Source organism: Mustela erminea, chromosome 2, assembly GCF_009829155.1.
Source record: "Mustela erminea isolate mMusErm1 chromosome 2, mMusErm1.Pri, whole genome shotgun sequence".
NCBI lineage: Eukaryota > Metazoa > Chordata > Mammalia > Carnivora > Mustelidae > Mustela > Mustela erminea.
In genome coordinates, this window is record NC_045615.1 from 163,882,295 (window position 1) to 163,907,056 (window position 24,762).

Consider the following 24,762-nt stretch of genomic DNA (forward strand, 5'->3'; position numbering starts at 1 on the left):
CACAAGGCGGCAGAGGCACTGGGCGGGGGTGTCGGAGCCAGGAGCCAGTCGGGGGACAGGTGAAGCCGAAAACCTCCCACGGTGAGGGTCAGAGGACGGGGTTGCTGAGATGAAAGGCTGCGCCTGGGGAGCTCAAGCCCGCGGGCAAACACCAGGGACGCGTCCTTGGAGAAAGGTTCATCCTTCCCTCCCTCCCCACCCCAGGTTTCTCGAGGCTCCCCCAGGCCTCAGGACAGAGTCTGCTGCGGAATGTGTGGCGCGTCCGGACAGGCGACCTCCCGAGTCTGAACCTACCAGTGACAGGGCCAGGGCCGCCCACGCTGAGTTTCCAGAGGCCTGGGGCCGCGGTCCAGCCACACCGGTGGGACTGGAGCCTGCTGGGGGGTCTGAGCCACGGCACGGAGAGAAGAGCTGGTGGTCGCTTGGAGCCTGGTTTATCGATGTTAAGACAAGAGGCCGCGTGGGACAATGGCAACTTCCCGCGGAAACTCAGCACCCCGTGTTTTAAGCCGATTCCCCTTCAGTAAAGTATTTCCAGCAGCCACGTGTATGCACCTCATGCCCCACGAGAGACCTCACGACCTCACGCCGCCTCTGCAAACCCACGATGGGACGCGCAGGAGGACCGCGGGGGACCGGGGGCCGGTGGGCAAACGCTCTGGGCAGGGCCGGCCCGGGAGGCGGCCGTGGGAGGCTGCGCGGGCCGGGCCGCTGCCGCAGCCGGGAGACTCCAGGGCAGAATGTGGCCCCAAGACGGTGCGTGACCGTCCCAAGAGGAGCGTGGCTGCGTTTGACGTTAAGGACACTGAAATGTGAATTTCATAGGATTTTCACAAATTGGAAAATTTTATTCTGTTGATTTTTTCCAGCCGTGGTTAGCTCGTGGCAGATCGGGCCAGCAGCCGGCAGTGGGCTGCCCTGGGTGGGGACGGTCGCGAGAAAACCGCGCCACTGCCCCGGCACAAGGAAGGGGGCACAGAGCCCGGGGAGAGGCGTTCCCCAGGGAGAGCCCGGTATGGCGGGCGCCTCGCTGCTCTCAGCAGGTTCCAGCACCGGTGCGTTAGCATCCTCTGTGCCCTACCCAGACCTACAGAATCCAAAGCTGCTCCCCAGCGAGATCCCGGGACTGACAAGTCCGAAAGGTCCTACTGAAGCTGGAGAAGGCTCGGCCGCATGGGTTAAAGCCCGGCCTCTGGAATCCTAGGCCTCTTTCCAATCTCCGGGCCTAGTAATAGCCATGTGGCCTTGGACAGATGATTATTATTATTATTATTATTATTATTATTAATGCACCCGTTCCCACACCTGTAAAGGGGGGCTGGTGATCCACTAAGCGCGTGCGGTGCCCGGCCGGTGCTTGTTATTCAATGCCTGCTCCGACCCCTTTCTACAAGATAAATGTCTACACACGTACCCCGGCAGGCCTCTTCCTCCAGGACAGACACACTCACGCCGGTCACTGAGCTGAACTGCTCAGACAGCCCCTCCCCCGGCCCCCCACGACCCCATCCATAAAAGAAGAGAGAGACGCCACAGCTCCGGCGGGGAGTGTAAGATATATTGACGGTTGTAAAGGGACAACTTGGCGACACGTTCGGTCTGCGGGGAAGGCGTGCAGCACACACACATGCTCTGTTTTGGGAAACCGCGTCATTAAGTTCTCAGATACGTCTCTGGTTTTGAACATGGTGTTTTGTTTTCTTCATTAGCAATTTACTACTCTACAGTTTCTCCTAGAGTAAACACACAGGATGGCTGTTTGCAGAGCAAGGACAGGCTTATTGAGATGTTTAACAAGGTGAACTACTTCACAATTAGATCGACCTTTGAGTTAACAGCAAGATGTTTGTCGTCTGTTTGCCTTCACGGCCGCAGAGGGGAGGCGCGGGTTCACGTGTTTAGTCACCAACAGACTCCCAAACATAATGAAAAATAACAGTCTGTTCAAAAAATTAAGTTGTAATTAGGCCATGGGTTTTTTCCAAGACTCTTAAAGTCAGATAATTTAGATTTACAAGAGGGAAAAAATAGGCATGATGGAAAACTAAGTAACAAAACAGCTACTGAAAAATACATCTGTAGAACACAGTGGTCAGTTGTAAACAGCTCAGAAGGCAGAGAAAACCAACAGTCCTTCTAGAACGCAAGCAGTCCCACGACAGTCTGCTGCTTTTTTCCCCAGTGGCTGTTTTCCAACCATACTGTTGAGCTTCATTATATTAAATAACTTATATGGGTAAAAAGGAGTTTGCTAACCAGCAGCCAACTCAAAATCTTGCGGGAAGAGGGAGCAGAGGAACTGGAAACGCAGGAAACGCAGCACACACTGCGGGGAACCGACGTCGAGTCCGCGCTGAACCCGTCTTCCCCCTCCGGGCAAGGCCCTGGAGCTCAAGTCCGGATCCACAGCGAAGGTTTTCTCCCCTCCCTCCTCCCGCTTCTTCACTTAAGTTAAGGAAACACGGGCTTCCTAAGAGCCAGCCCTCAGCTGGGCAAGTCCCATTAGCAGCAAATGTTCAAGCAAATAAAAAAAAAACACAAACACACACAGAAGAAAGCTCCGTCCAGGTGCAGAGCTGTGATTCACATGGAAATTCCAGAAGATGAATCACGGGCCGCGCCGGCAGAGAATTCTTTCTCAGGCGTCTTCCGTGAACATCTCCGTCTCCCAGAGTCCCAGTCATCCGCCGGCCATGGGACGCGCGTCCCCGTCTGCCCGGAGCCGGCCTGCTTGCGGGGACTACGGGACACTCTGCAGAACTGGGTGCAGGAGACGCAGCCCTCGGCGGTCCGCGCGGCTCAGCGGCGGCCACGGTCAGCGCCCGCTCCTCAAACTCTGCCTAAGAGGCTGGACCTGAAGAACAACAGACGACAGTGAGACACGGGATGCGACGGCGGACTTGGGTCCGGGTTACAGTGTCCCGCCCGGTACCGGTTCCACCTCTCCTAGGCCCCGAGTTCGATTACGCAGAGTTAGAAAGAGGAAGAAATGTTCACGTCTGCACTGGTCTGGTCACAGGCGGGCTTACTCAGTAGAGAAGCATCTGCACATTCCAGTGCCCACGGAAGGCATTTAAACAGCCAGGGACAAGACCGGTGTCCACCCCCAGGTGGATGTTTGTCATTGTCACTGCTGAGCCCAGGTGACAGGCGCCGGCGCCAGCAGGAAAAGCGTCTATGGGGAGTCACCTGACTGCCTTCTACGTTAGAGTGATACAAGCTTCAGGTAGGTACTATCAGCCTAGAACAATTAGCCTTTGTGTCCACTTATCATGCAGCTTTGCAAACATCATGGCCTATTTTCCTTGTCCTCTTGGTGGCTGCTCCGATTTGGCCAACACCTGCCGCAACCCTACATGCTTCCCCAGCGTGGCAGGAGCATGGGCCCAGCGTCGCAGTGGGCATGGAAGACCCCGTGCTTGCCCTCGAGGGGCTTACGTTGTCATCGGGGTAAGAAGCAGGGCACTAAAAATCGCCCGTCGGCTTGGAAGGGGGGAAGGCGTCTGCCTTGTTCGCCATCGGAGGAGATACGGATCAGAGACGGGAGGCAGTGCAGAGGGGCTGGAGATGACCCAGGATGTGGAAAGGGCGCAGTGAAAGTCTGTTCTTCAAGGCTCCGTAAAAACCACTCCCATGGAGAAACTAGTGTGTTGTACGAAGATCATCTTCCCTGTGTCGCTCTGCATATCTCCCCACACACCGTTCTCTCTCTTTGGGCTGAGGTGGCCCCTCGGAGAACACTTCCCAGAACTGTCGCTACTGAGCACGTTAGAGCGGAGCACAGCTGCGGGCAGACACATGGATTTGTCCCTGAGTTTAAGCCTGTACAGGGCACCCTCTTTTTCACTTCCCATTTCTAAACTATCCACTAACGTCTCTGTTCACATTTCAACCAATCGAACGTTAACCGTTACTGTATATTGTGTGTCCGGTACATGTAGATATGGGAAGAGGTTGTGCAACTCGGTCTTTAGTTTTCACTGTCAGCGCTCTGACTTTATGAGCCCTTCCAACTAAGCTCTGGCCACGAGGAACGCGGCGTAAAGAATCACAACCAGAAAAGCCTGGACAAGACGCATGTGGGAGGCTCGGACTATCAACGTGTCTGGATCCCACAGGGAAGGCTGACGCCAGGCATCCTGTAAGAGCGGCCGCTTTCCCGGCTTACCAGTGCCTACAGATCGATACAAGTCACGAGAGCTGAGCTCTACTCGGGGGCCGTATCAACTTCAAGCTCTTAAAAACAATTGGAAAGGGAAGTAAAAAGAAGAAGAAACACGGAAAGCAGGGAACAAGGAGTCAGTCCTTCCTAAAGCTCTCACCCAGCACTGAGGAGTGCCCCAAATATCCGTGAACCCAACAGAGTAATATGAAATTTTAATATAAATATGTCACTGGCAGGCCCACAGTTTATGACCGTCCACCTGCGCGCCGGCCCGCAAGCCTGCTAACGTTCCCCTGACGCCGGGTGTCGGCGCACCTTCTTCTAGTTTGTGTCTGGAATAAAAGAAACCAATCACGGGTGCCTGGGTGGCTCAGTGGGTTAAAGCCTCTGCCTTCGGCTCAGGTCATGATCTCAGGGTCCTGGGATCAAGCCCCACATTGGGCTCTCTGCTCAGCGGGGAGCCTGCTTCCTCCTCTCTCTCTGCCTGCCTCTCTGCCTACTTGTGATCTCTGTCTGTCAGATAAATAAATAGAATCTTTATTTAAAAAAAAAAAAAAAAAGAAACCAATCGCTCACCCATCACCGTGACGAGCTCTAAGCATAACGATTCCACTGTCTCTGGACCTCAACCCTCCTCATTTGCGTCCAAATAAATCACACAAAACCAAATCTAACTGAGACACGCTGGTTCATGAAATGTGGCCCAGTGTCAAGTGAGATGAAGATTCCCAAGCGACTCTGGGAAGAAGAGAAACGTGCTCATCGGCCTGGTACCACAGGGCACATGTCCCAGCGTCTCTCAGCAGAAATACAAATAGAGCAATTCTGACTATGGGATTACTGTATCCTGGGCTACTTTACTTATTAAAATATCTCAAATGGTTAAAATATACATTTACCTATTACCTATCCTGGTTTTTTGGAAAATGCATTGACTTGAAAATGCCAGTAGATTAACACAATTCTTTAATTTGAATAGATACTGGATCATGTTTAAAGTCCCAGTTTCTGGGGTGCCTGCCTGGCAGGCTCAGTCGGTTGAGCGTCCACTGGGTTTCTGATCAGGTCACGATGTCAGCGTCCTGAGGCCAAGCCCTGCATCAGGCTCCGTGCTCTGCTCGGGCTTCTCTCTCTCTCCTTCTCCCTCTACCCCTCCCCACCTGCTCAAACAAGCACATCTTCAAAAGACAAAGTCCTAACTTCCTCCTTCTCTCAAACCAAAATGGGGACCAAAATGCAGTCGCCAAGAGAGTGACACACTCAGACTGACTGAACCAACCGGTACTTGGGTCTCATCAGTCAAATAAAATTTTAGTGTTAGGACTCTTCAGAAACCGAGTCTGAACTTGTTATCTCTTAGATGAAGGGAACGAGAAGCTTCTCCCTCTACCATTCACACTGCGGGGAAAACAACGAGGAAGAAGGAAAGCAGAGTCACCGCACACGCGACGGCAGAGTCACCGCACGTGCGACGGCATAAACAAGTGAAAGGCCATAAAACTGAGTGAGGGCAAGGAGGGTTTTCAGCTGCAAAGATTCAGGAGACGAGAGAAAAGAAGCAGAGAGCACCGGAACACAGGAGGGACGTCCCACAGAAAGGACCGGAACACAGGAGGGACGTCCCACAGAGAGCACCGGAACACAGGAGGGACGTCCCACAGAGAGCACCGGAACACAGGAGGGACGTCCCACAGAAAGGACCGGAACACAGGAGGGACGTCCCACAGAGAGCACCGGAACACAGGAGGGACGTCCCACAGAGAGCACCGGAACACAGGAGGGACGTCCCACAGAAAGCACGTGGCTTTCCTCCAGTAAGTCCCACGCGGCCCGCCGAGTGGCACAGCGATGAGAAGCACAGACTCACCGTAAGGACTTCCATCGGTCCTTCTCTATGTGATTTTCAGGTCCTTCACTCTCGTAGGAAGCCAGGTAGAGCGCTGCAATCAACCAAAGTAAGAGCGCGTGAACACTGAGGCCTTCTCCTGCGCACCACCCCCGCCAACACCCCGTTCATCAGCTGAACCCGAAGCAAGACTCTAGCATGTCATCTACCACTGGGAAGCACCCCGGTTGCTGTGAGAACACAGAACATCACTTGGCCTGACTGACCATCTCAACAAAATCCAAGGGGCCAGGGCACCTGGGTGGCTCAGTTGGTTAAGTGTCTGCCTTCGGCTTGGGTCATGATCCTGGAGTCCTGGGATCGAGCCCCGCATTGGGATCCCTGCTCAGCGGGGAGTCTGCTTCTCCCTCTGACCTCTCCCGGCTCAGGCTCTCTCTTTCTCTCAAATAAATAAATAAAATCTTTAAAAAAAAAAAAACAAAACAAAAAGAAAAACCCCAAAAAAACAAAAAACAAAAAACCAACTCAAGGGGGCTCTGGGCCAAAAAGGTACTTAATTAACTGAAGTTTATGAGGGAAAGAGCTTCCAAACGCAAGCCACACGATGCTGTCACAGGCTCACATCCACGTTCCTTATGGGGGGAGGAGGTTCTCTTCCCTCCTTTTTACAAAAGCCTTTCTTAGCTATAAAGCCAGATTTTCCAGGCCACTTTTTCATTCTTCTAATATTTTCTTCTTTAGTTTTAAATCAAAAAGAATCTCACTCAAAGATGTAAAAGCTCGGTATTAACCCCACGTGTAGGGATTACGAACGCTCGAGGCCCCTCTGGGATGGGAACGTCAGTGTGAAGCACACGTCCGTCAGGATCACTAACAGCAGCGATCTGCTACGAGAAATTACTAACACCACTGAGTCCCAAGATATTAGAATATAAAAGATCGAAAGAATAAGTCCCTCAGTCTTTAATAAAGTTTATCTCTCTTCTCATCACTTTCTTTTCAGTATAGACAATCACTGTTTCTGCCTAAAATTCATTAACATCTTAACAGGTCAAGATTTCCCACTACTTCTCCAAATAGCAGCAGGTAGCGACTATTTTTGTTTGTTTTTCAAATAACTTTTAATGCCAACGTGCCACAAACAGAACACCTTTGTCCTCCAGTGAAGCAAGTTTCAAACAAGGTGGGGAAAACGTCCTTCAAAGGACTGTCCCCATGTGTCCCCAAAGCTCGGCAGCGCTAGGATTACAGAGATGTTTAAACACAGAAACAATCTGTTTGTGGGTGAAGAGTGAGGGCCTGGCCAGTACTTTAGGGGCACATCACGTGGTTCCCTGCGCAACAGAAAACTCTTCAGGAGGATGAGTTCAGAAGACAGGCCTCGTGTTGGTGACGGGCCAGACCGAGGCCCACTGTACCCGCGCGCCCCGACGGCAGGCTGCGGGATGTGAGGATGGGCGGCTCGGCCCCGAGGCCACTCACCGTCCTCGCTGAAGACCGGCACCGTGAGCAGATACTGCAGGATCTTCCGGTCCCTCTCAAACGGACACTCCACCTGCTTCCACGTCATGAACTCACTCACTTGTTTGGCCAGTTCCCAAAATTTCTAAGAGAAAGAAGAGTTGAAAAGCGGTCACGAAAATCACGGGCATTCCACGGGTGTTTCTTCCCCCTCTGGCTTCGAACCAACTGAACTATGTGACTTTCTTAATCTCATATAAACTAGCTCTAGGTATCTGTGAGGAACGGGTAAACATCTACACATCCCTCCAGATAATTACTAATAACAACCCTGCAGCTAATTTATTCTACTCGGTCCTCGGGAGCGGTATTTCCTTACAAAACAACAGACAGAGAGAAAACTTGGTTCTAGAACTTCAGAAGCGACGCAGGCGGCCTGGCCGGGAGGGAGTGTGCCCGGGCCGGCCCTCCCTGCGCTCGGATCCCGCGGCCTCCCCTTACCTCGAAGTTGACGTGGCCGTTCGGAAGGCGGTTGGCACAGCCCTCGTTGAGGAAGTAAATATCTTTGATTAAAAGACTGAAGAATGGTATCACGATCTAGAGAAAAGAAAAGATTTGGGTTTGCTCGGGCAAATAGGTATTCAGTCTCTCATGGAACAGCACAAGGGTTCCTGGCGGCCATCAGCGACTCACTAACAGGCAACAATGAAGGAAGACACAGTGTTTCACTCGCCGCCCGTGACAGCACTTTCCTCCCTTGCATAATTCTGCTGAAGCTGCAAATGCTAATAATAACCAAACCCCAACAGAGACAACAGGCATTAGGAGGTGGAGGCCTGTGGAGCTTTCGCAGTCTTCCCCACTGCGTATCATAAATGTAAGAATCCTCGTTAGCATCAAGGGAAGAGCTACAAGAACGCTGGCTTTTCATTTAGCAATCCCTGAGGTCGAGCAAAACATGAAAAGAACCTGTCACCGCAGGTATCTTCAGATTTTAAGACGTGGGACCCACTGCCCCACTAGAAATCTGTCCTGCTGTATCCTTTAGACTTACATGTCTTAGACCAATCTCTTTTGAGATGAACATTTTACTCTTGAAGATATCGCTCAAGATAACATGAGAGCTCAGGGTTGGAGGTCATGGTTGCTGCAAACTTGCTATTGGGTAAACCTGGCCTTTGGCAGAGAACAAGCAGGCACCTGTTCTCGTGGGAAATCACCTGGGCAGAACCTTGCACAACATGTTGTGAGATGTGTCCAAGCGCAGAGGAATATAAATGTGTCTGTTAGAATTAATGGCTGTTTGAAAAGCAGTAAACCTCCAGTAAGACGTTCCTGCCTCGGGTCTTTGATTTGATGAGGCGGTATTTAATTAACCTAAAATAATCATCTCTAAGAAACTATCTTAAATCCTGTGAAGTCCATAACGAACACAGAACAAAGCTCAGACACTATAACTTCCACGTCTTCTCAAGCGCCAACAAGTTTTTACAGATTCTAAGTGTGCTGCAGCGCGCAACGCTCCCCACACCAGCCGTGGGTCCTGCTGTTCACCGAAGAGCACATGTTTGAAGTTTCCCTAAGCCTTGACTCACGGGGCACATCCACCCCAGAGGATTGGGATCCCTGGAAAACAGGCATTTGGGCTCACACACAAGAATATGAGGTATCACTTTTCACTTCTAGAGGTAAATTCAGATGTCCCCCAAAGTCATTTAAAAAAAATAAGCCTGGGTTATTTTTTTATTGCATTGGTCGCTGGAACAGCCCAAGTGAATCTGTGGTTTTGAGTGTCTTTGAGTCACTTGCAGTCATTGCGATGGTCTGTAGAAGCCTCTTGGTCAAGATGCCCTCACCCCCTTCCCCTTCCAAGATCACCGGTTAATCCTCTATTATTTGAGGGCTAAACGGCCGTCGTATAACAATGAAAAGGCACGCCCAGGACCGCGCTTCATTGAAAGGGCACCTCTGACGGGGAAGCCTGGTTTCGGACCCCGCCGGGCCTCGGCTTCCCGCAGCCCCACGGTTTACCAGCAGTGCAAGCCGGGAGTCTACACACGGCGGCCTGCAGCCCGGCCCAGGCCCTCCACATGTTGCCAGGGGCCACGCATTTAACATTTTCAAATGGCTGGAAAAATATCAAAACAATATTTCAAGAGCATGAAAATGACAGGAAATTCAACTTGCAGTGGCCCGACAGCCTCATTGGAAAAGAGCCACACTTGCTCATGCACCTACGTGTCGTCTGTGTCCGTTTCTACGCCTGCGCATCACAGCGGAGTAGCCGCGTGGACCCCAGAGCCCAAAATACTTGTGACCTGGCCCTGGATGCGAAAACTCTGCTGACCGCTGATGCAAGCTTAACATACTAAGAAACCTAGTTTCCTCACCTTAAAATGGGAACAACAGTAACCACCACACTGACTTGTGGTGAAGATTAAATAACACAGGTCTGACCTCAGGTAAGCTCTCCCCAAAAGCCAGTGGGGAGAAAGGGGAAACCACGACTGATGCACCTTTACGTTAACAAGGACGTATCAACACAGGGAAATGGAGACTCAGTCATAATCAAGATGTGGCACTTGCACAGTGTAAGAGTTTTAAGCAAGAATTTTCTTTATTCTCAGTGCTGGGCTGTGAAAGTCACGTGGTGTTGAGCATTCTGTCTCACACGGATATCGTAAACATCTCATGACCCCATGTCATGTGCCTCCAGCAGAGGCTCAGGGCTACACCTTACGGAGTATTCACACTTATGGTGCCCCCAAGATGATCCTATATATACAGAGAGAGACAGACTTCACGTAGAAGAGAGAGCATCTGGTATCTGTCTGACTTATTTAACTCAGCGTAATGTCCTTGAGGCTCATCTATGTCGTCAGAAATGGCAAGATTTCATTCTTTTTCATGGCTGAGTCCTACTCCTTCGTGTGTAGCGACCACAACCTCTTTACGCATTCACCCACCGATGGACCCTCAGGTTGTTTTCCTGTCTTGGCTATTGTAAATCCTGCTGCAATAGACACACGGGTACAGAGATCTTCTTGTTTTCTTTGGATAAAAGTCAAAAGTGGGACTGCTGGGTTGAGCCCTAACCAACGGCTTGCATCACTCTACCAAGAACACAGAAATGTAAGTTTTCTCCCTTCAAGGCTCTGTTCCTTACACCGATACGCCTTCAGCTTCTACATTACTCACAGACAGTTCTCTTCGTATCTGCAGCCCCTACAACAAACCTAACACAATAAAAATCAGGAGATTATAAGGGCTTTGGCTTCCCAGGCACTAAGGTAGACATACGGGTTGCCAATAGGAGGGAACAAAAGCTCCGGTTTCTGGGAGGTTTTTGGAGGTCCTGCCAATGGTGCCTTTAGTGGGAGAACTTCTCAAGTAATAATGTTTTCTAATTCACTTTCAAAACATTCTTTTTTAAAAAATTTTTATTTGTTTAAGTACTCTCTGCCCGCAATGTGGGGCGCAAACCCATAACCCAGAGATCAAGAGCCCTATGGACGCTTCAGCAACTGAACCAGCCAGGCACCCTCTATCAAAATATTCTTAATTCAGAAACTTAGCAAATATGCTTTACAGACACAGTCGGTTTCATGCCTTAGAAATGCATGCTGTTGAGGGGGAACCAGTTCCCACAAACATGGATGGAATGGTAAAAGGATTTAAAACCATATAATCATATGGGAAATGGCTAAAAACCTGGAGGCAGGAGTACCCAAAGGAAAAGTAGCTGTTTAAAGATCATTTAAGGGCCTCCGTGCAGAAGACAGAATTGATGTGTTCCAAGATATGATCCCTAGGGATGTGCCACCTTGGTCACATAAACTTACCATCTGAAAGAATATTAAAGATGCTATTACCCGAACCGTGTTGCTAGGAAAATTTATAAATTACTTGGGAATAGAGAGAGTTTCTCCTCACTTCAAAAGAGGAAAAATAAACCCCAACCCTCCTGAATAAAAGATGTGTTTTGCCCAGAAATGTTCTCATTCACAGCCTTTGAGACCAATTGTGAAAAATGGCATTTTTTTTACGGTGGTGATTTCGTTTGTTTTACGAACGAGGGAGTGCAATTCAGACTCCCACACAGAACGGGTTTGTAAGGATGGCAAAACTACAGCAGGCAGAGTTTATTAAATGATTAAAGGGTAAATACTTTGGACTGTTCTCTGGAAAAAGCTGTTGGAGTCCCAGAAGTCTAGTCTTTCTGGGGGGCGGGACTTCAGAGTGACTCTGGCCGGGGCGCCCTGCTGGAGGTTGGGGTCGTTAGCCTCCTGGCTCTCCTGCAGGGTCCCGCAGAGGCGGCCTCGCACCCCGCTGGGGAGTGCAGTGAGAGGATGCGGCCCCCCAGTTGCTGATTTCCTGAAGCCGAAGCAACTTCTGATTAGACTTTTCCTCAGTCTTGCCACAGGACTGCTGAGACTTGCGCCCGTAAAACCGAAGAGCTGGTCCCGTCCGTCCGGCTCAGCTGAGACTGATTTCCCTGCTTCAACTCCTCTCTGACCTTGTCTCTTCAAAAACTTTAACTGTTGGGTTCCCAGCACCTGTCCAATGTTATCAGGACTGACACTCTGGACTTTGTGGAGAAGCAGGTCAACCTTTCCAAAAGACATTTCCTCTTGTGATTTGTTTTTGTTCCAGATCACCGAGGCCGGAGCTTTCTTGCAGAAGGGACTGAGGTGTCCTGCAGTGTTTTTCACCCTCATTCTTAAAATTTGTTTGACTTAAAAGATGGACAGAATCTAAGCGAAATAGATTTTCCTCAAACAACCTCGTCAGCCCGTTTACCGTAAGCAGGTACTGACGTCACAGATGACACGATCTCTAAACGTCAGAAGGACTGTTCCTTTTCACCTAAGAGATAGGACACTAACATGGGCCGAGAAAGGACCTGCAGAGTTGAGCGTGTGACAGAGCCAGGACTGTGAGGAACTGTTCAAGGGGCGAGCAACAGGGCACGCACCACTTGTCTCTCAGACATCAGCCCTGCACTTCCCGCCACCCCTGCCGCCCACACACCCACCTAGAACCAGCCTCACGCTACAGCGACCAACCTCCTTCCTGCAGATAAATGACGTAGCCACGGGAGGTAAGTTAATTCTTGTAAGAAGAACGGTTATACTCCATCAGCTACCTTGTGCCGAGCTGAAGTGTCTGTTTTCCATTACATCAAATTACTCTAATGCTAGCCGTCATCTTAACACATGACCTCATTTATTGCTTGAAAAACAACTCAAACATAGAACAAAATGATCATTTAAATAACGCAGTAGCAACACAGTACTGTCCGTTTATAATGGACACTAACACGGTGCCTTCCTCTAGCATTCCCCTTCTCCACGGGGCAAGGCACAAACCCTTCCGCAGTCTCGACTTCCTCCTGGATCTGAAGCTCAGAGCAGGAGTTCACGGTGCATTTTACTGCCACACGTGGTAACTAACATGAATACAACTCCTGCAGGCACCTACCTTCTCTCGGCTGCTGTGAGCCGCTAAAGACCTTTGCGCCGCCCCACGAAGAGCTGTCCGGTAGTTGTAGAAATTACTGGAAGGGTCCATCTGATGCTGCCCACAAAAGAGAGGAGAGTATTAACCCCTTACTTCCCACCAGCACAAAGTCGGCCAGACCATACTTTGAACCCTACATAACCCATGTGATACGTGAGGGGGCCCAGGGAGCGTCGTGGGTTAAGTGCCCACTCTTGGTTCCAGCTCAGGCCCTGACTCAGAGCCACGAGATCGAGCCTGCTCAGGGCTCCAAGCTCCGCGTGGGATCTGCTTGCATTTCTCTCCCTCTCCCTCCTCCCTACCCCGCCGTCTCTTTCTCTCTAAAATAAGTAATAGATCTTTTTTAAAAATTGCAATAGTTGAGACAACTCATTAAGGATAGGAATGACCCCCTCCTACACACGCAGGCATAAAACCCATCAGAACACACGTTTTCTTTGCTGAGGTTTGATTCATTCACGTAAGCTGAAGTTGGCTTCAAATCAACAAGGTCAAACCTAGACCAAATTCTTCCCAGGTTCACCTTGGAGATTCGACTTAGAACTGATAACAGAGAATCAGAAACTAGCCTAGGAAACCACTTCCAGGTTTTACTCAAATGTTAACGGACCAGTTGCCGGTTGGCCCTGCGTAGCGACCCTTTGTTGTGAACGTGAACTTTGCATGTGGTAACAAATCACTCACAGGGAAGCAAAGCGTACTGTCTTACCAGAAGGAGAAGACATTAGACAATAAGAATAAAGGCATAATAATGCAATACTTCAGTGCTGCTTCCCAATTTGGAGAAAACTTAGGAAAGGGCATTTTTTTATTATCTCCCAAGACCACTGATTCAAAGGACCAACATGCCAAGGTGATAACGACATTAGTATGATCCAAACACAAATGCCTTTCTGGACAGCTCGTACTATCCTCCGAATCACCCTGCAGAGCCTTTGCGCAGGTTAGCTAAATCTGCTGAAATATGGCGCGGGAGTATTTCTATAGGGATGGGAACTCTCCCCCGGGACACTGCAAATGCAGGACGACAGCCGGCCCGTGGCAGAATGCCCAGTGGCTCAGGATCCAGACTCCATCCTGGCAAACAACAGGGTGTAGCTCACAGGCCGCTATTTCTTCAGCCGGTTCGCCCCAAGGTGGACCCTCTGTCTCCGGAAGGGCCGGGCTACAGCCCGATCTCTCCTCCCCTCTGCCAGTCCTGACCCCCGCCCTTCCCTGCGTCCGTAAGGAGAGACGGGCTTTCTTCCCTATAGGGACGCCCTGATCAAGGGCAAAGCTCACACAGAAGAATCTCACTTTCAAGGCCCCAACTCCACGTACCTCAAGGACATCAAACTTTGCAGTCTTCACTTTAGCCCATGTTTTTTTCAGTCGAGACACGGGGCTCATGTTCATGCCGGCTTCCCGTTCGGAACGGAGTGGAGACGGGAGAAAAGGTTGAAACAGACAAGTAAGAGAAGTCATTCGAAATCATGCTCCAAAAAAGTGTTCATCACTAAGTGCAAGTTAACTTGATAGAAAAAACACCCGCCAGTTTTCCACAGTAGAAATACCGTCTCGTGCCCCACCAGTAACACAGACTTCCACCTTCTCCTCATCTTCACCAATGTCTGGGTCACACAGTCCTTTTTTTGTTTCTTAAATATTTTATTTATTTATTTGACACAGAGAGAGAGATCACAAGCAGGCAGAGAGGCAGCAGAGAGAGAGGGGGAAGCAGGCTCCCCGCTGAGCAGAGAGCCCGATGCGGGGCTCGATCCCAGGACCCTGAGATCATGACCTGAGCCGAAGGCAGCGGCTTAACCCACTGAGCCACCCAGGCGCCCCTCACCCAGTCCTTTTAATTTTAGTCATTTCAATGTGTGAAATGGTTTTACACTCTGATTTTAATTTGTATTTCTCTGATGACTAATGATACGGAGCACATTTTTATGTACTATTATCTATAATATAACAATAAGTATACAAAAGCAAACTTTTGTGACATAGCTAAGTATCTGTCCTGTTTTTCACTGGGTTTTTTGTGTCCCTATTGATTCACAGGGTCCTTTATAGAGGCTGGATGCAAGTTATTTTTCAGCTGTCATATATGAAGATACTTTCTCCCATGACATGGTGTGTCTTGACATTTTCTTAGTGGTATGAGGGAAAAAATTAAGTGAACTTCTACCGCCTAGGACTGTGGACTTTCAGGTCCCTGATTTCATGGTCTTTCTGCTCACTATTTTCAAGAAGTAAACCAGATAAAAAGCCAAAATGTGGTATTTTTAGTGAGAAAACAAGGAAAATCATGTTGAAAAGAAAATGGAATTCAGAACTGGTGAGGGGGAGGTTATCGGCATCAAAAGCACTGAATCACATCTGGTAGATTCTCCAACTTCAAACTGACTCTGACTCTAGAGGGTCCAGTAAATATTCAACTATTTATTGACCACCTAAAATGTATAGGATAAACATATGATTTATCCTATAAATAGAGTATTTTCAAATGAAAGAGTCACTATCAATAACTGTAGCATGACTCGGGCACTATGTTTATAGGATGAATGAAAAGAAACATGGTCACTGGTGTTAAGATCCCCATGTTACAAAGAAGGAGCAAAGTTCGTCCACCAGGGTAATATGGGGGTTGCAGGTGTGAGTCCTAGGCGCATGGACAGTCACAAGATCCCGTTTCTCGGGCCACCCTCCGGTGCATGCTGCTAACATCATACCGCGCAGTCTCAGATCATACATTTTTATCATGCTTGACCACAAGCTGCCCGAACACTTTCTAAATCCTCCTTTTAGACGAATCTCTCCCTCATGAGCTTCTATCGGTAAATATTCAGAGGAGGACAAGCTGCCTGGCTGTACTCCGTGAAATCACACACGTCAAACAGAGTGTGCGCTCTTGTACGATGCTGACATTTAAAGCGTTCGGAACCTTCTAGAACAACTCAGGATTCAAAAGTAGAGTTTTCATTAATGAAACTGTACTACGTGTGCATTTTTAGTGGATACACTTCCCAGGACCTCACAAGTGAAGGACCCGTGCCTTCCAGAAAACACTCACAGATTATGGCCATCAGGGAATTGAAGTTGCCGATGTTGAAACACTCCCGAGCTACGTCGATGAAATACTCGATCATCCTTGCCCGATGCTTCTTCTTCACGGGCTGTACAGAGACGGGGAGAAAGGAGGGCACTGATCCAACACGCGGACCCAGCGGGTGTAAAATAAATACGAGAAGAATAAGAGGGAGCGCGCGGAGAAAGGGAGAACCTGTTTCTCACCATGCAGATCTCGGTGGCAACCAGGTAGCTGAGCCGGTTGAACCATTCCACATACGCCTCCAGGTTTCGGGTTTTCTTCCGTTCACTGTAGCAGCTCTGGGGAGAGCAAAGCGAGCAGATGAGTTGGAGACCAAGAGAAAAGAGCGGACGGGGCTCTCGTTTCTGTCAGACATGGGCCTTCAGTCCAGCTATGGAGTGAGGCAGCCTTCCAAGACAAGGCGATGGGGAGGAGGGACAGAAAATCACTAACATTCTGGACTCCCTTCACAGAAATACCAGCCTCTTCCTACGGTCCAGTGAAACCCATAAGATCTAGTCAGAGACATACTCTGAAGTGTTCAAAATGGGGCCCTTCCCCCCAAAAAACCAAGTCACTCTCGGTGGCAACTCTTCCGAAGCACAATTCAAAGGGGGTTTGGCTGCGCTCCAGAGCACCCTGGACTGACGGGTGCCCTGGGAATGCTGCTAGCGACATGGCGAGGAGAGGCTGAGAGCCGGGACTGGGATAGTTTCTCTTAAAATGCAGTCTAGGAGCATCATGTAGCAAGAAGCGAAACATCTTCCAAGCGAGGTGAATGAGAGTCTGGGCCGTCCCGGTCCTTAGCAGGGCGAACGGCTCGTTATTCAAAAGCGAAAGGAGTTCAGCTCATCTCGGCGCTCAGGGCCAAGCCTGAACAGGGTGACTGCACTCCTCCTTCCTTCCTTCCAAAAAAATCTCACGAACAAAAAAAGTCCACTAGCCTCCTACTGCAAAGCCTAACCCTTGCTTCCTGTACTGAGGGAAGCTATTCTAAGGCCGGAAAACAGCTGTTACCCCTAAGTTCCAAAGGGGGTTTTCCCTAGTGGATGATCCAGTCTTTGTCTAACAACTCGAGATGCTTCTGGGGGCCACTGGGGACCATTTCCCATGTGTGTTCACCGATCTTACATCCGTGCGTGTTCACACGTGGCTCACTCGGGCAAGAGCCTGTCATGAGGGACTGACCTCGAAGCCAGCAGCAAAGCGACCCTTCCTCGGCTCACTGCATGTGGGTCCTGTCTTCCCGCCCCTGTGATTGCTGAGTCACCAGCGGAGCATTCTCTGGTACTTTTTCTGACTTAATCTGCTAAAACCATTACGCCTTTATCTCCGACCTTCATCACCGCAAATCCTGTGTCTACTTGCTTATTAAATTTCCCATTAAGGAGGAAGAAGAGGCTAGGGTTTGTGACAGGGTAAGAATACGGTGACGGTGCTTGAAAACCAGGCTTACGAAACACGCAATGAATCAGACGTGGCTAATGAAAAAAACACCTTCTGACTGTAAAGCCTAAGACAAAATAATTCCAGGCTCTGTCTCTTGCATCCACTATCACAGACTAAGAAGTCCCATTTCCAGTTGCAGAGCTGACCTCTAGGTAGACTGATTACCTTGTCATTGTCCAAAGGGTCCTTCTGCACAAACGCCTGAACAAATTCTTCTGGCCCAATATAATTGAGCCTTTCCTGAAACACCAAACCAGCAGATCAACGTTAGTAAAGAAAATGAAAAGAAATAAACTGTTAACTCCTTCTGTTGACTTCTGGCACGGCCTCCACTTTTTATGCAGCTTCTAAAATGAGCCTTTAACCCTAAGTACTGTCATCCCCTTCGCGATCTGAGCAGAGGCAACTTTCTGCCGACGTCAGTGCCACACGGCATAGTGAAAGGCTGGGCAAGCCATGGAAACGGAGAGCGCAGATGGGGAGGTCGGTCAATCTGCCCTTCCGTCTTGCTTGCTAGTGCTTAAGCGAATTTCCCAGGGCGTCTGGGTGGCTCAGTCGGTTAATCATCTGCCTTCAGCTCAGGGCGTGATCCCAGCGTGCTGGGATGGAGCCCCACGTCAGACTCCCTGCTCGGCGGGGAAACTACTTCTCCCTCTCCCCCTGTGCTCTCACTCTCAAATAATAAATGTATCTTAAAAAAAAAAAAAAAAAGTGAATCCCCTGAATGTCAAAAACATTCATGTTCAAGGTCTAAGCAAAACATAGCTACCGCCCATAGCACTTCCCATTGGGTCACGCTAACAGAGTCTCCCGGGACGTGACTGCCGACAACGTGTGCGTTGCCACAGCAAACGGTGACAAGGACCTTACCAGCTCGATGTGAGTCAGCTGCTGAGCCAGAGTGTAAGGGTCACTGCAGATGGTAATGATGTCCCTCTGAATGGACTGGGGCTTGGTCTTGAGAACCGTGAGCCGATCCGTGGACGTGGAGCTGATTTTGGCCAGGACTTCCTCGTACTGGCTGAGCGTGGCCAGTTTGCGGACCAGACCCTGAATCATCTGATGGACGTTCTTCCTGTACGTCTGCGGGCAGAAGCGCAGGATTACGCTCACTCTGCATGTGGACCGTCCGCCCGAGGCAAACTCGGGCCTGTGCTCCCGGGCGCTGGAGAAGCCGCGGGCAGTTACGGGACAACCGAGTCCAGCTCCTAGAGTCCGAGAGGGACACGTCGCCCACAGGGGCCTTTTCGGACCTGGAAAGTGAGCTCTTTGCTCAGGCTGCTCTGAGAGGACGATTCAGGCTGAGCCAGGAAAGCCCCACAGCGACACTTTGATGAGCTGCTGCACGGAACTAAGTGCGCCCTGGGCCGGCACAGGAACACCCCGCTTCACCCCGCGCAGGCTAAAGCACACTGGTCTCCGCTCGGAGCAGCCTCGTCCTAAGGCTTCTCTGCCGGGTCACATTCTTGATCTCCCTGTGCCTCTCGCGCCCAGTCTTGGTCATCTATAAGCGACGCCAGCCGGACAGAAAATACCACGATCACCCCTTCCCCCCGCCCCGGCCCGCACCTCACTCTGGCCTTGCACAGAGGACGCGGCTGGCGCCAGGAGGCAGAGGATGTTCATTGCTGGCACCTGACCTGCATGTGACTCACATCCATTCCTCGGCACTCCTGAGTCAGTGCGAAGGTTCGCGACCAGCCGGGCTCCCCCGCGTGGCGGTCCTCCCCGTGACGCTCTCACGGCGGCCGCACTATCCGCGGCCACGCTGCACGACAGCCACAGCCCTTAAGACCAATCGGTTTCCAAAGCAACTCACGTATTCGAGACAATGTCAGTCTCTTGATTTTTTAGAGCACTCGTGAAGTCAAAGAAATAACTTCACAATCAATCCATCCCCAGGGGCCTGTCATCACGACAGAAGCTACGGCTTCTCTTCTTCTGCCTCGTCTCGCCCCAAGACTGCCACGCAAACGACCACCCCTGTAGGTAAGTGACCTGAGAAAGGCCCCCACGCTAACCCGGTCCTTAGGTCAGCGCCTCCGAGGAGGGCCGTCCCACTGAACTGAGAAAGGCCTATGGATATGCGCGTCTGCTTAGTCAGACCCTTTTACAAGGTGTTACCCACTATTACTTTCTGAGATTAATTGTTTGAAAACTGAATGGCATCTTACCTACAAGTACAAGAGCCTTATCATGTCACAGAGGCAACCCGGTGTACCGGAGCAAATTACAGAAACTCAGACGGACAGATACCTGCATACTTAAGGAAAATCCCAAACGCATCTGGAAATGACCGATTCTTACTTAGTCAAGGCAAAAGCAGCTTACCCAGCCTTCTTTTTCTTTTCTTTGTCTCCACTTGTCTGGAGCATATTCTACTTAGTTCTTTAAACTGGCCTGCTAGATCACCTCTTTTTTTCCTTCTGTTACTCACAGACCACCCTACATCATTAATGAAATACCTCAGTGTTTAAAAAGTTGAACCTTCAAAAAATCTACCTTCCACCCACTTAGAAGATGTGATCTATTTGGTAATATGCTTGTCCCCCAAAGAAAAATGTCTTTTTCTTTGGAATTTGAAGGAGCTTGAGACTGAATTAAGGGCTAATTAAATTCCTCATGGTGGGGTGAGGCCGGGGACAGGGGAGGGGCAAAACGGGCGAAGCTGGTCAAAAGGTACAAACTTCTAATTACAAAATAGATAAGTCCTGGGCACGTAATTACAGGGACTATAGTTAATAATACTGTATTGCATCTTTGACACTTGCTAAGAGAATGGGTCTTAAAGTTCTCATCACAAGGGAAAAAAATTCTGTAACTGTGTAGTGATGGATGTTAGTAAGACTTACTGCGATTACTTCACAATCTATGCAAATATCAAGTCATTAAGTTGTACACCTGAAACTAATACACTGTTAGATGCTAATTAGACCTCAGTGACAACAATAAATAAAAATAAAATAAATCCCTTGTCCCCATCTCCCTCGCTCTTCTGCTTTCATTATTTTCAGTTACATTAAAAATCTGTGAACTTAAAATGGTCTCTTCACCCTGTCCCAAATGTCATACCCAACATTCCCGGGGGATGCTGGTATGTAGCAAAGCATCAGGAGATTCTTTTTTGGGGGGGGGGGGATTATTAACTAGCTTTATTTTTATTTACTTATTTAACTTAATTTCTTTTCAGTGTTCCATAATTCTTTGTTTAGCACCATACCCAGTGCTCCATGCAATACGAGCCCTCCTTGATGCCCACCACCAGGCCCTCCCAACCCCCCACCCCCTCCCCTCCAAAACCCTCAGTTTGTTTCTCAGAGTCCACAGTCTCTTAGTCTACACTTTAAAGTATACTTTTTTAAGGGAAGTGGTTGAGGGATGTACAGTCAGGAATTCAGCTAGTGAGCGAAAAGCAACAAGCTATAAGGGGAAAATGTATACAAGAGGGTATAGGGTAAAGCTATTCGAATAATGAAGAACGTGTGTGTATGTGTGTGTGTGTGTGAGACAGACAAAGAGACACACAGAGAAAGAGCGTATGCATGTATGACCTCTTTAAAGTTTCCTGCTGCCATTTGAGTCCATTCCAAGCTTTGTGTTGTTGGGCGTGCTTCCTTACTGAGTCATGAATTGCTAAATATGCACTTACTCTTTTTTATAACTTCCAATGCCAGTGACAGTAATTACCTGGCAAATAAAGATAGAAGAAAGACCAGCCCCTTAAGGAAGAGAAAACTGCCTTCTCCCCACTACAGTCCCTTGTCACGGAATTTAGTCATTAGCTCCATTTCATGTTTCTTGTGGGCAAGTCCTAATAAACCACTTCATTTGGGGCAAATCCCCAGGGGGAAACATATTAAGCCAAATTATGCAGAACTGTCCCAGCAGATTCAGCAGAACCCGACAAAATCATACACAGGGCGCACCTGGACTCACTGACTGCCAAAAAAAACCCCTAAAGTCTCGGGCGAGAAGCAACAAGTCTCCAGCCAAGCCCACGCTCCTTCCTGCGGAGGGAAGTAGGTGTTTTCCTCTTCCAGTAACTGCACAGTTCGCTCCTTCATTCACGTGCAGGCTACTGAGTCCCGACGCAATGCCGGGCACTGAGCTCGGAGTTAGGGACCCTACGATGAACAGAGCGGGCACCACGAGTCAGCGGGGGGAGAACAAATAGTAAATTAAAAAGCAAGTAATTCCCAGCCACAGGGTGCTCTGAAGAAAGCGGGGGTGAAAGCCCACAATGAGGGTGTTGCAGGGGACTGTGGTTGGGTGGTGAGGGAAGGTGTCTGTCTGAGGACAGCATGCATCACACGATCTTAGAGCCGACCCGGGTGTTAACGCAGCACAGTTGCCTCTTCGATTTGCAGGGATAGAGAAGACAAGGAATCTGGGGAACCTGCTGAAGCCTGCACAGAGCCACCAGATGCCAACAGAGGCCAATTCCGAAAACAGGACTAAAGGGGCCAAAGGAACGGCCTCTCCCTGTAAAACCCAACTGGATCAAGGCAGGGGACGCGTGGCTGCTCAAGCCCTGGGTTGACCCATTCCTTGGTTCGACCTGGCTTACCTTCTCGTTTCCTCTTTTCACTCACAACCATCTGACAACTTCAAGGTTTATCAAGGATTTGTATTAACAGAGGAGTGCTCACAAGAAGCCGGTTCAAAGGCCCCGGGGCCCTCTGACTTCCTCCCAACACTTGAGGGGCTTGAACCTGACCAAAAAACCAGACAGGACCTAATCGGACTGACACAGATATAAGTGATCTCCCTCCGTGACCACCACCACACGACAAGCAAAAGGCCACCCATCAGACACTTTCAGAACGGTAACTTTCTATCTGGAAAAGATTCTTCAGGTGTTCTTTGGAAAAGATCAAGTGACCATTCCTACCTTTTAAAAAAGGCAATGGGGGAAGGTCAGTTGACTGACCTATCAAGTTAGGTACCTAAAGTACAACTTAACTAAATGTGGTACCGACTGACTCCAGACTCGGACTTCTTACAAGATAAAGTCCTTACGGTGCCACTGATCTTTTGAGCACCTTGTCCTACTCCGAGTTCACTGAACCAGGACTGATGCTGCCCAACGGACACAGGCTGGTGTAAGAGCAGCTAGAAAAGCACCCTGCGGCACTGAACTTCTGCCTTTGTGCGTGGCCGACCCACCAATTCATACCTGGCTGGACCCCATCACAGGCAAACCGGCAAAATAATCTTAACAGTCATAACTTGCAAAATGACTCAGGAACCCACTCACTCAGCCTCACAGATAAACCACAGCCGTCTGGATCAGCAGGGTTCAGTACAACGTCACACAGGAGCAGCAGAAGGGTTAAATCCACTCTCATGAGGACATAACTGCAGGCGAGTCAAGTTTGTCAACTGCAAATCTGAAATAATTTTTTAAGGCGGGGGGAAGGGTCTTCAAATAGATTCACCAGAAGCAGACACAACAGAGGGCGTCTTGTCACTGATCTTTATAGCGCAGCACCGAGGGAGTGCGTTCTCAAGGAAGGTCACTCCGAAGGGAAAATGCATTTCAAGACGAACAAAACACGACATCTCTCCAGTGGCCAAACGCTCTGTCCATCTTTCCCTGCATGGAAGGGCTGTATCTGCGCCCAAGGGCTCTGCCCCCAGGAGCTCACTGGCTGCACAGAAGCTACAAACACACCCTTGCCCAACAAGCTTCAGCACAAAATACCCGGCCTCCAGGCCTCCTTCAGAGAGGATCACCCTTCTTGATTTAACAGCTAGCTAGCTCTTGTCAAAGGCCTGGTGCTGGGAAGTGGTATTTATGACAGAGTACCCAAGAGACTCACTTTTCTCCACCCACCCTAGGTACCAGCCTTGAACCAACTTCCGGCCACCGGAGACTTGGATCTTTTCCTCTCTGTCTTCTCCTCTCCAGAAGAATGACCTTTGCTAATGACACAGGAATCATACAGCCTCGGTTTTTTGTCAAGGAGCATTTGTTATAAAACCTACACAGAGCAGTCTCCCTCATCTCATTCTGTGCCCCCTGGATAAAGTTCTCCGTAAGAAACTTCTTAAAATTTCATTTCATTTAATGCCCTGAAGAACTAGTAAGCTCTCTTTCCTGATGGTGAAAATCCCATAACCAACTGTATTTCTCTTTTACCCGAAGTTGACGCCGAAACCGCAGCCGTCCTGTCCTGCTAGTTGCTTCCAGACCCTGTGTTTTCTCCCTTCCGTGGCTACAAAGTGTCTATTTCTGATGTATCAACACACAACTTATCATCTGTTAATACGTTACCAGGTTATCTACGTTGTATCCATTTGTGTTTAGATCTATTAATATGATGTGTTTATCGTACATGCTATGTAACTTTCTGTGTCAAATCTTTCAGAAGGAAGAAAAGTACAAGTAAAATTAAAACACCCCTGCAGCATGAACCCTACGTGTGAATGGATATGAACGTACCCCCGGATTAATCATGTAAAATTCCAGATGATAACCCTTCCAAGTGGGATTATGTAACCCTCCCCGTTCCGCACACCAAACGGGCCCTGATGCGATGTCGAAGATTTGCCCAAAGGCAACACAGAAAGGAAGACGTGGAGATCCTGATACATAATTCAGCACCAGTTCCCACCAAGGCTTGGCCTGGAAATTCAAGTGCTTTCACTAAAACTCAGGACACCAACCTCCTCGCCGCTGGCTATCTGGTGAGCCAGATCCTTCAAGTTTCTCATCATTCTTTCATCCCGAAAATCGTAAGGAAACGTTTCTGTCCATTCCGTCAGGAGCTGAAGGATTTTGGGTGCAATTTTTCTTATCTGGTTCTGGAAGAAAGAGCACATCTCGTTCAGTGATCTCTATCACCACAGACGGCGTCACATCTCTAACTGAACAAAGTCACTGGTAAATGTCTCCTGTAAAGTCTTTGGGCTTGAAGAAGTCTAGTCCCCCTCCCCCAAGTCAATGCCAAGTGGCACCAACTTCAGGCAGCATCTAGGGCTCTTCCATGGCTGTGAACTTAAACTGTGGGGGCTGGCTTGTTTCGCATGAAGGACATGATGGTTTATTTTTTAAAAATTCTACCATACTGACCATAGTGACCGGCACATACACTGTGCGGGCTTTTCTCTTGGGTAGTAACATTGCAGTATTTTTATATACTGAAGTGATTCAACAGGACCAAGAGCGTTAGAGAAATAAAGATCTTAGATGAAAAGGAACACTAATTCCAGTGTCCGAGCCTCCACCATGTTCTTTATGCCATT

The 24,762-nt window shown here is 49.3% G+C and overlaps 1 protein-coding gene across 3 annotated transcripts in view; it reads right to left on the reverse strand.

Moving 5' to 3' along the window:
* Positions 1–1,537: 1,537 nt before the first annotated feature.
* The window catches only part of RASGEF1B (RasGEF domain family member 1B), a 37,317-nt gene continuing 14,092 nt past the window's right edge, over positions 1,538–24,762 (reverse strand). For all 3 annotated transcript variants that reach the window (XM_032334717.1, XM_032334715.1, XM_032334716.1), the window contains 11 exons: positions 24,184–24,321; positions 18,385–18,597; positions 17,680–17,754; positions 16,269–16,364; positions 16,048–16,150; positions 14,313–14,392; positions 12,954–13,049; positions 7,974–8,069; positions 7,494–7,617; positions 6,033–6,105; positions 1,538–2,854 (listed from right to left, as the gene is read on the reverse strand). In XM_032334717.1, the coding sequence (XP_032190608.1) occupies positions 2,830–2,854; positions 6,033–6,105; positions 7,494–7,617; positions 7,974–8,069; positions 12,954–13,049; positions 14,313–14,392; positions 16,048–16,150; positions 16,269–16,364; positions 17,680–17,754; positions 18,385–18,597; positions 24,184–24,321 (1,119 nt within the window). In that variant the 3' untranslated portion in view covers positions 1,538–2,829. The remainder of the gene's footprint in view (positions 2,855–6,032; positions 6,106–7,493; positions 7,618–7,973; positions 8,070–12,953; positions 13,050–14,312; positions 14,393–16,047; positions 16,151–16,268; positions 16,365–17,679; positions 17,755–18,384; positions 18,598–24,183; positions 24,322–24,762) is intronic.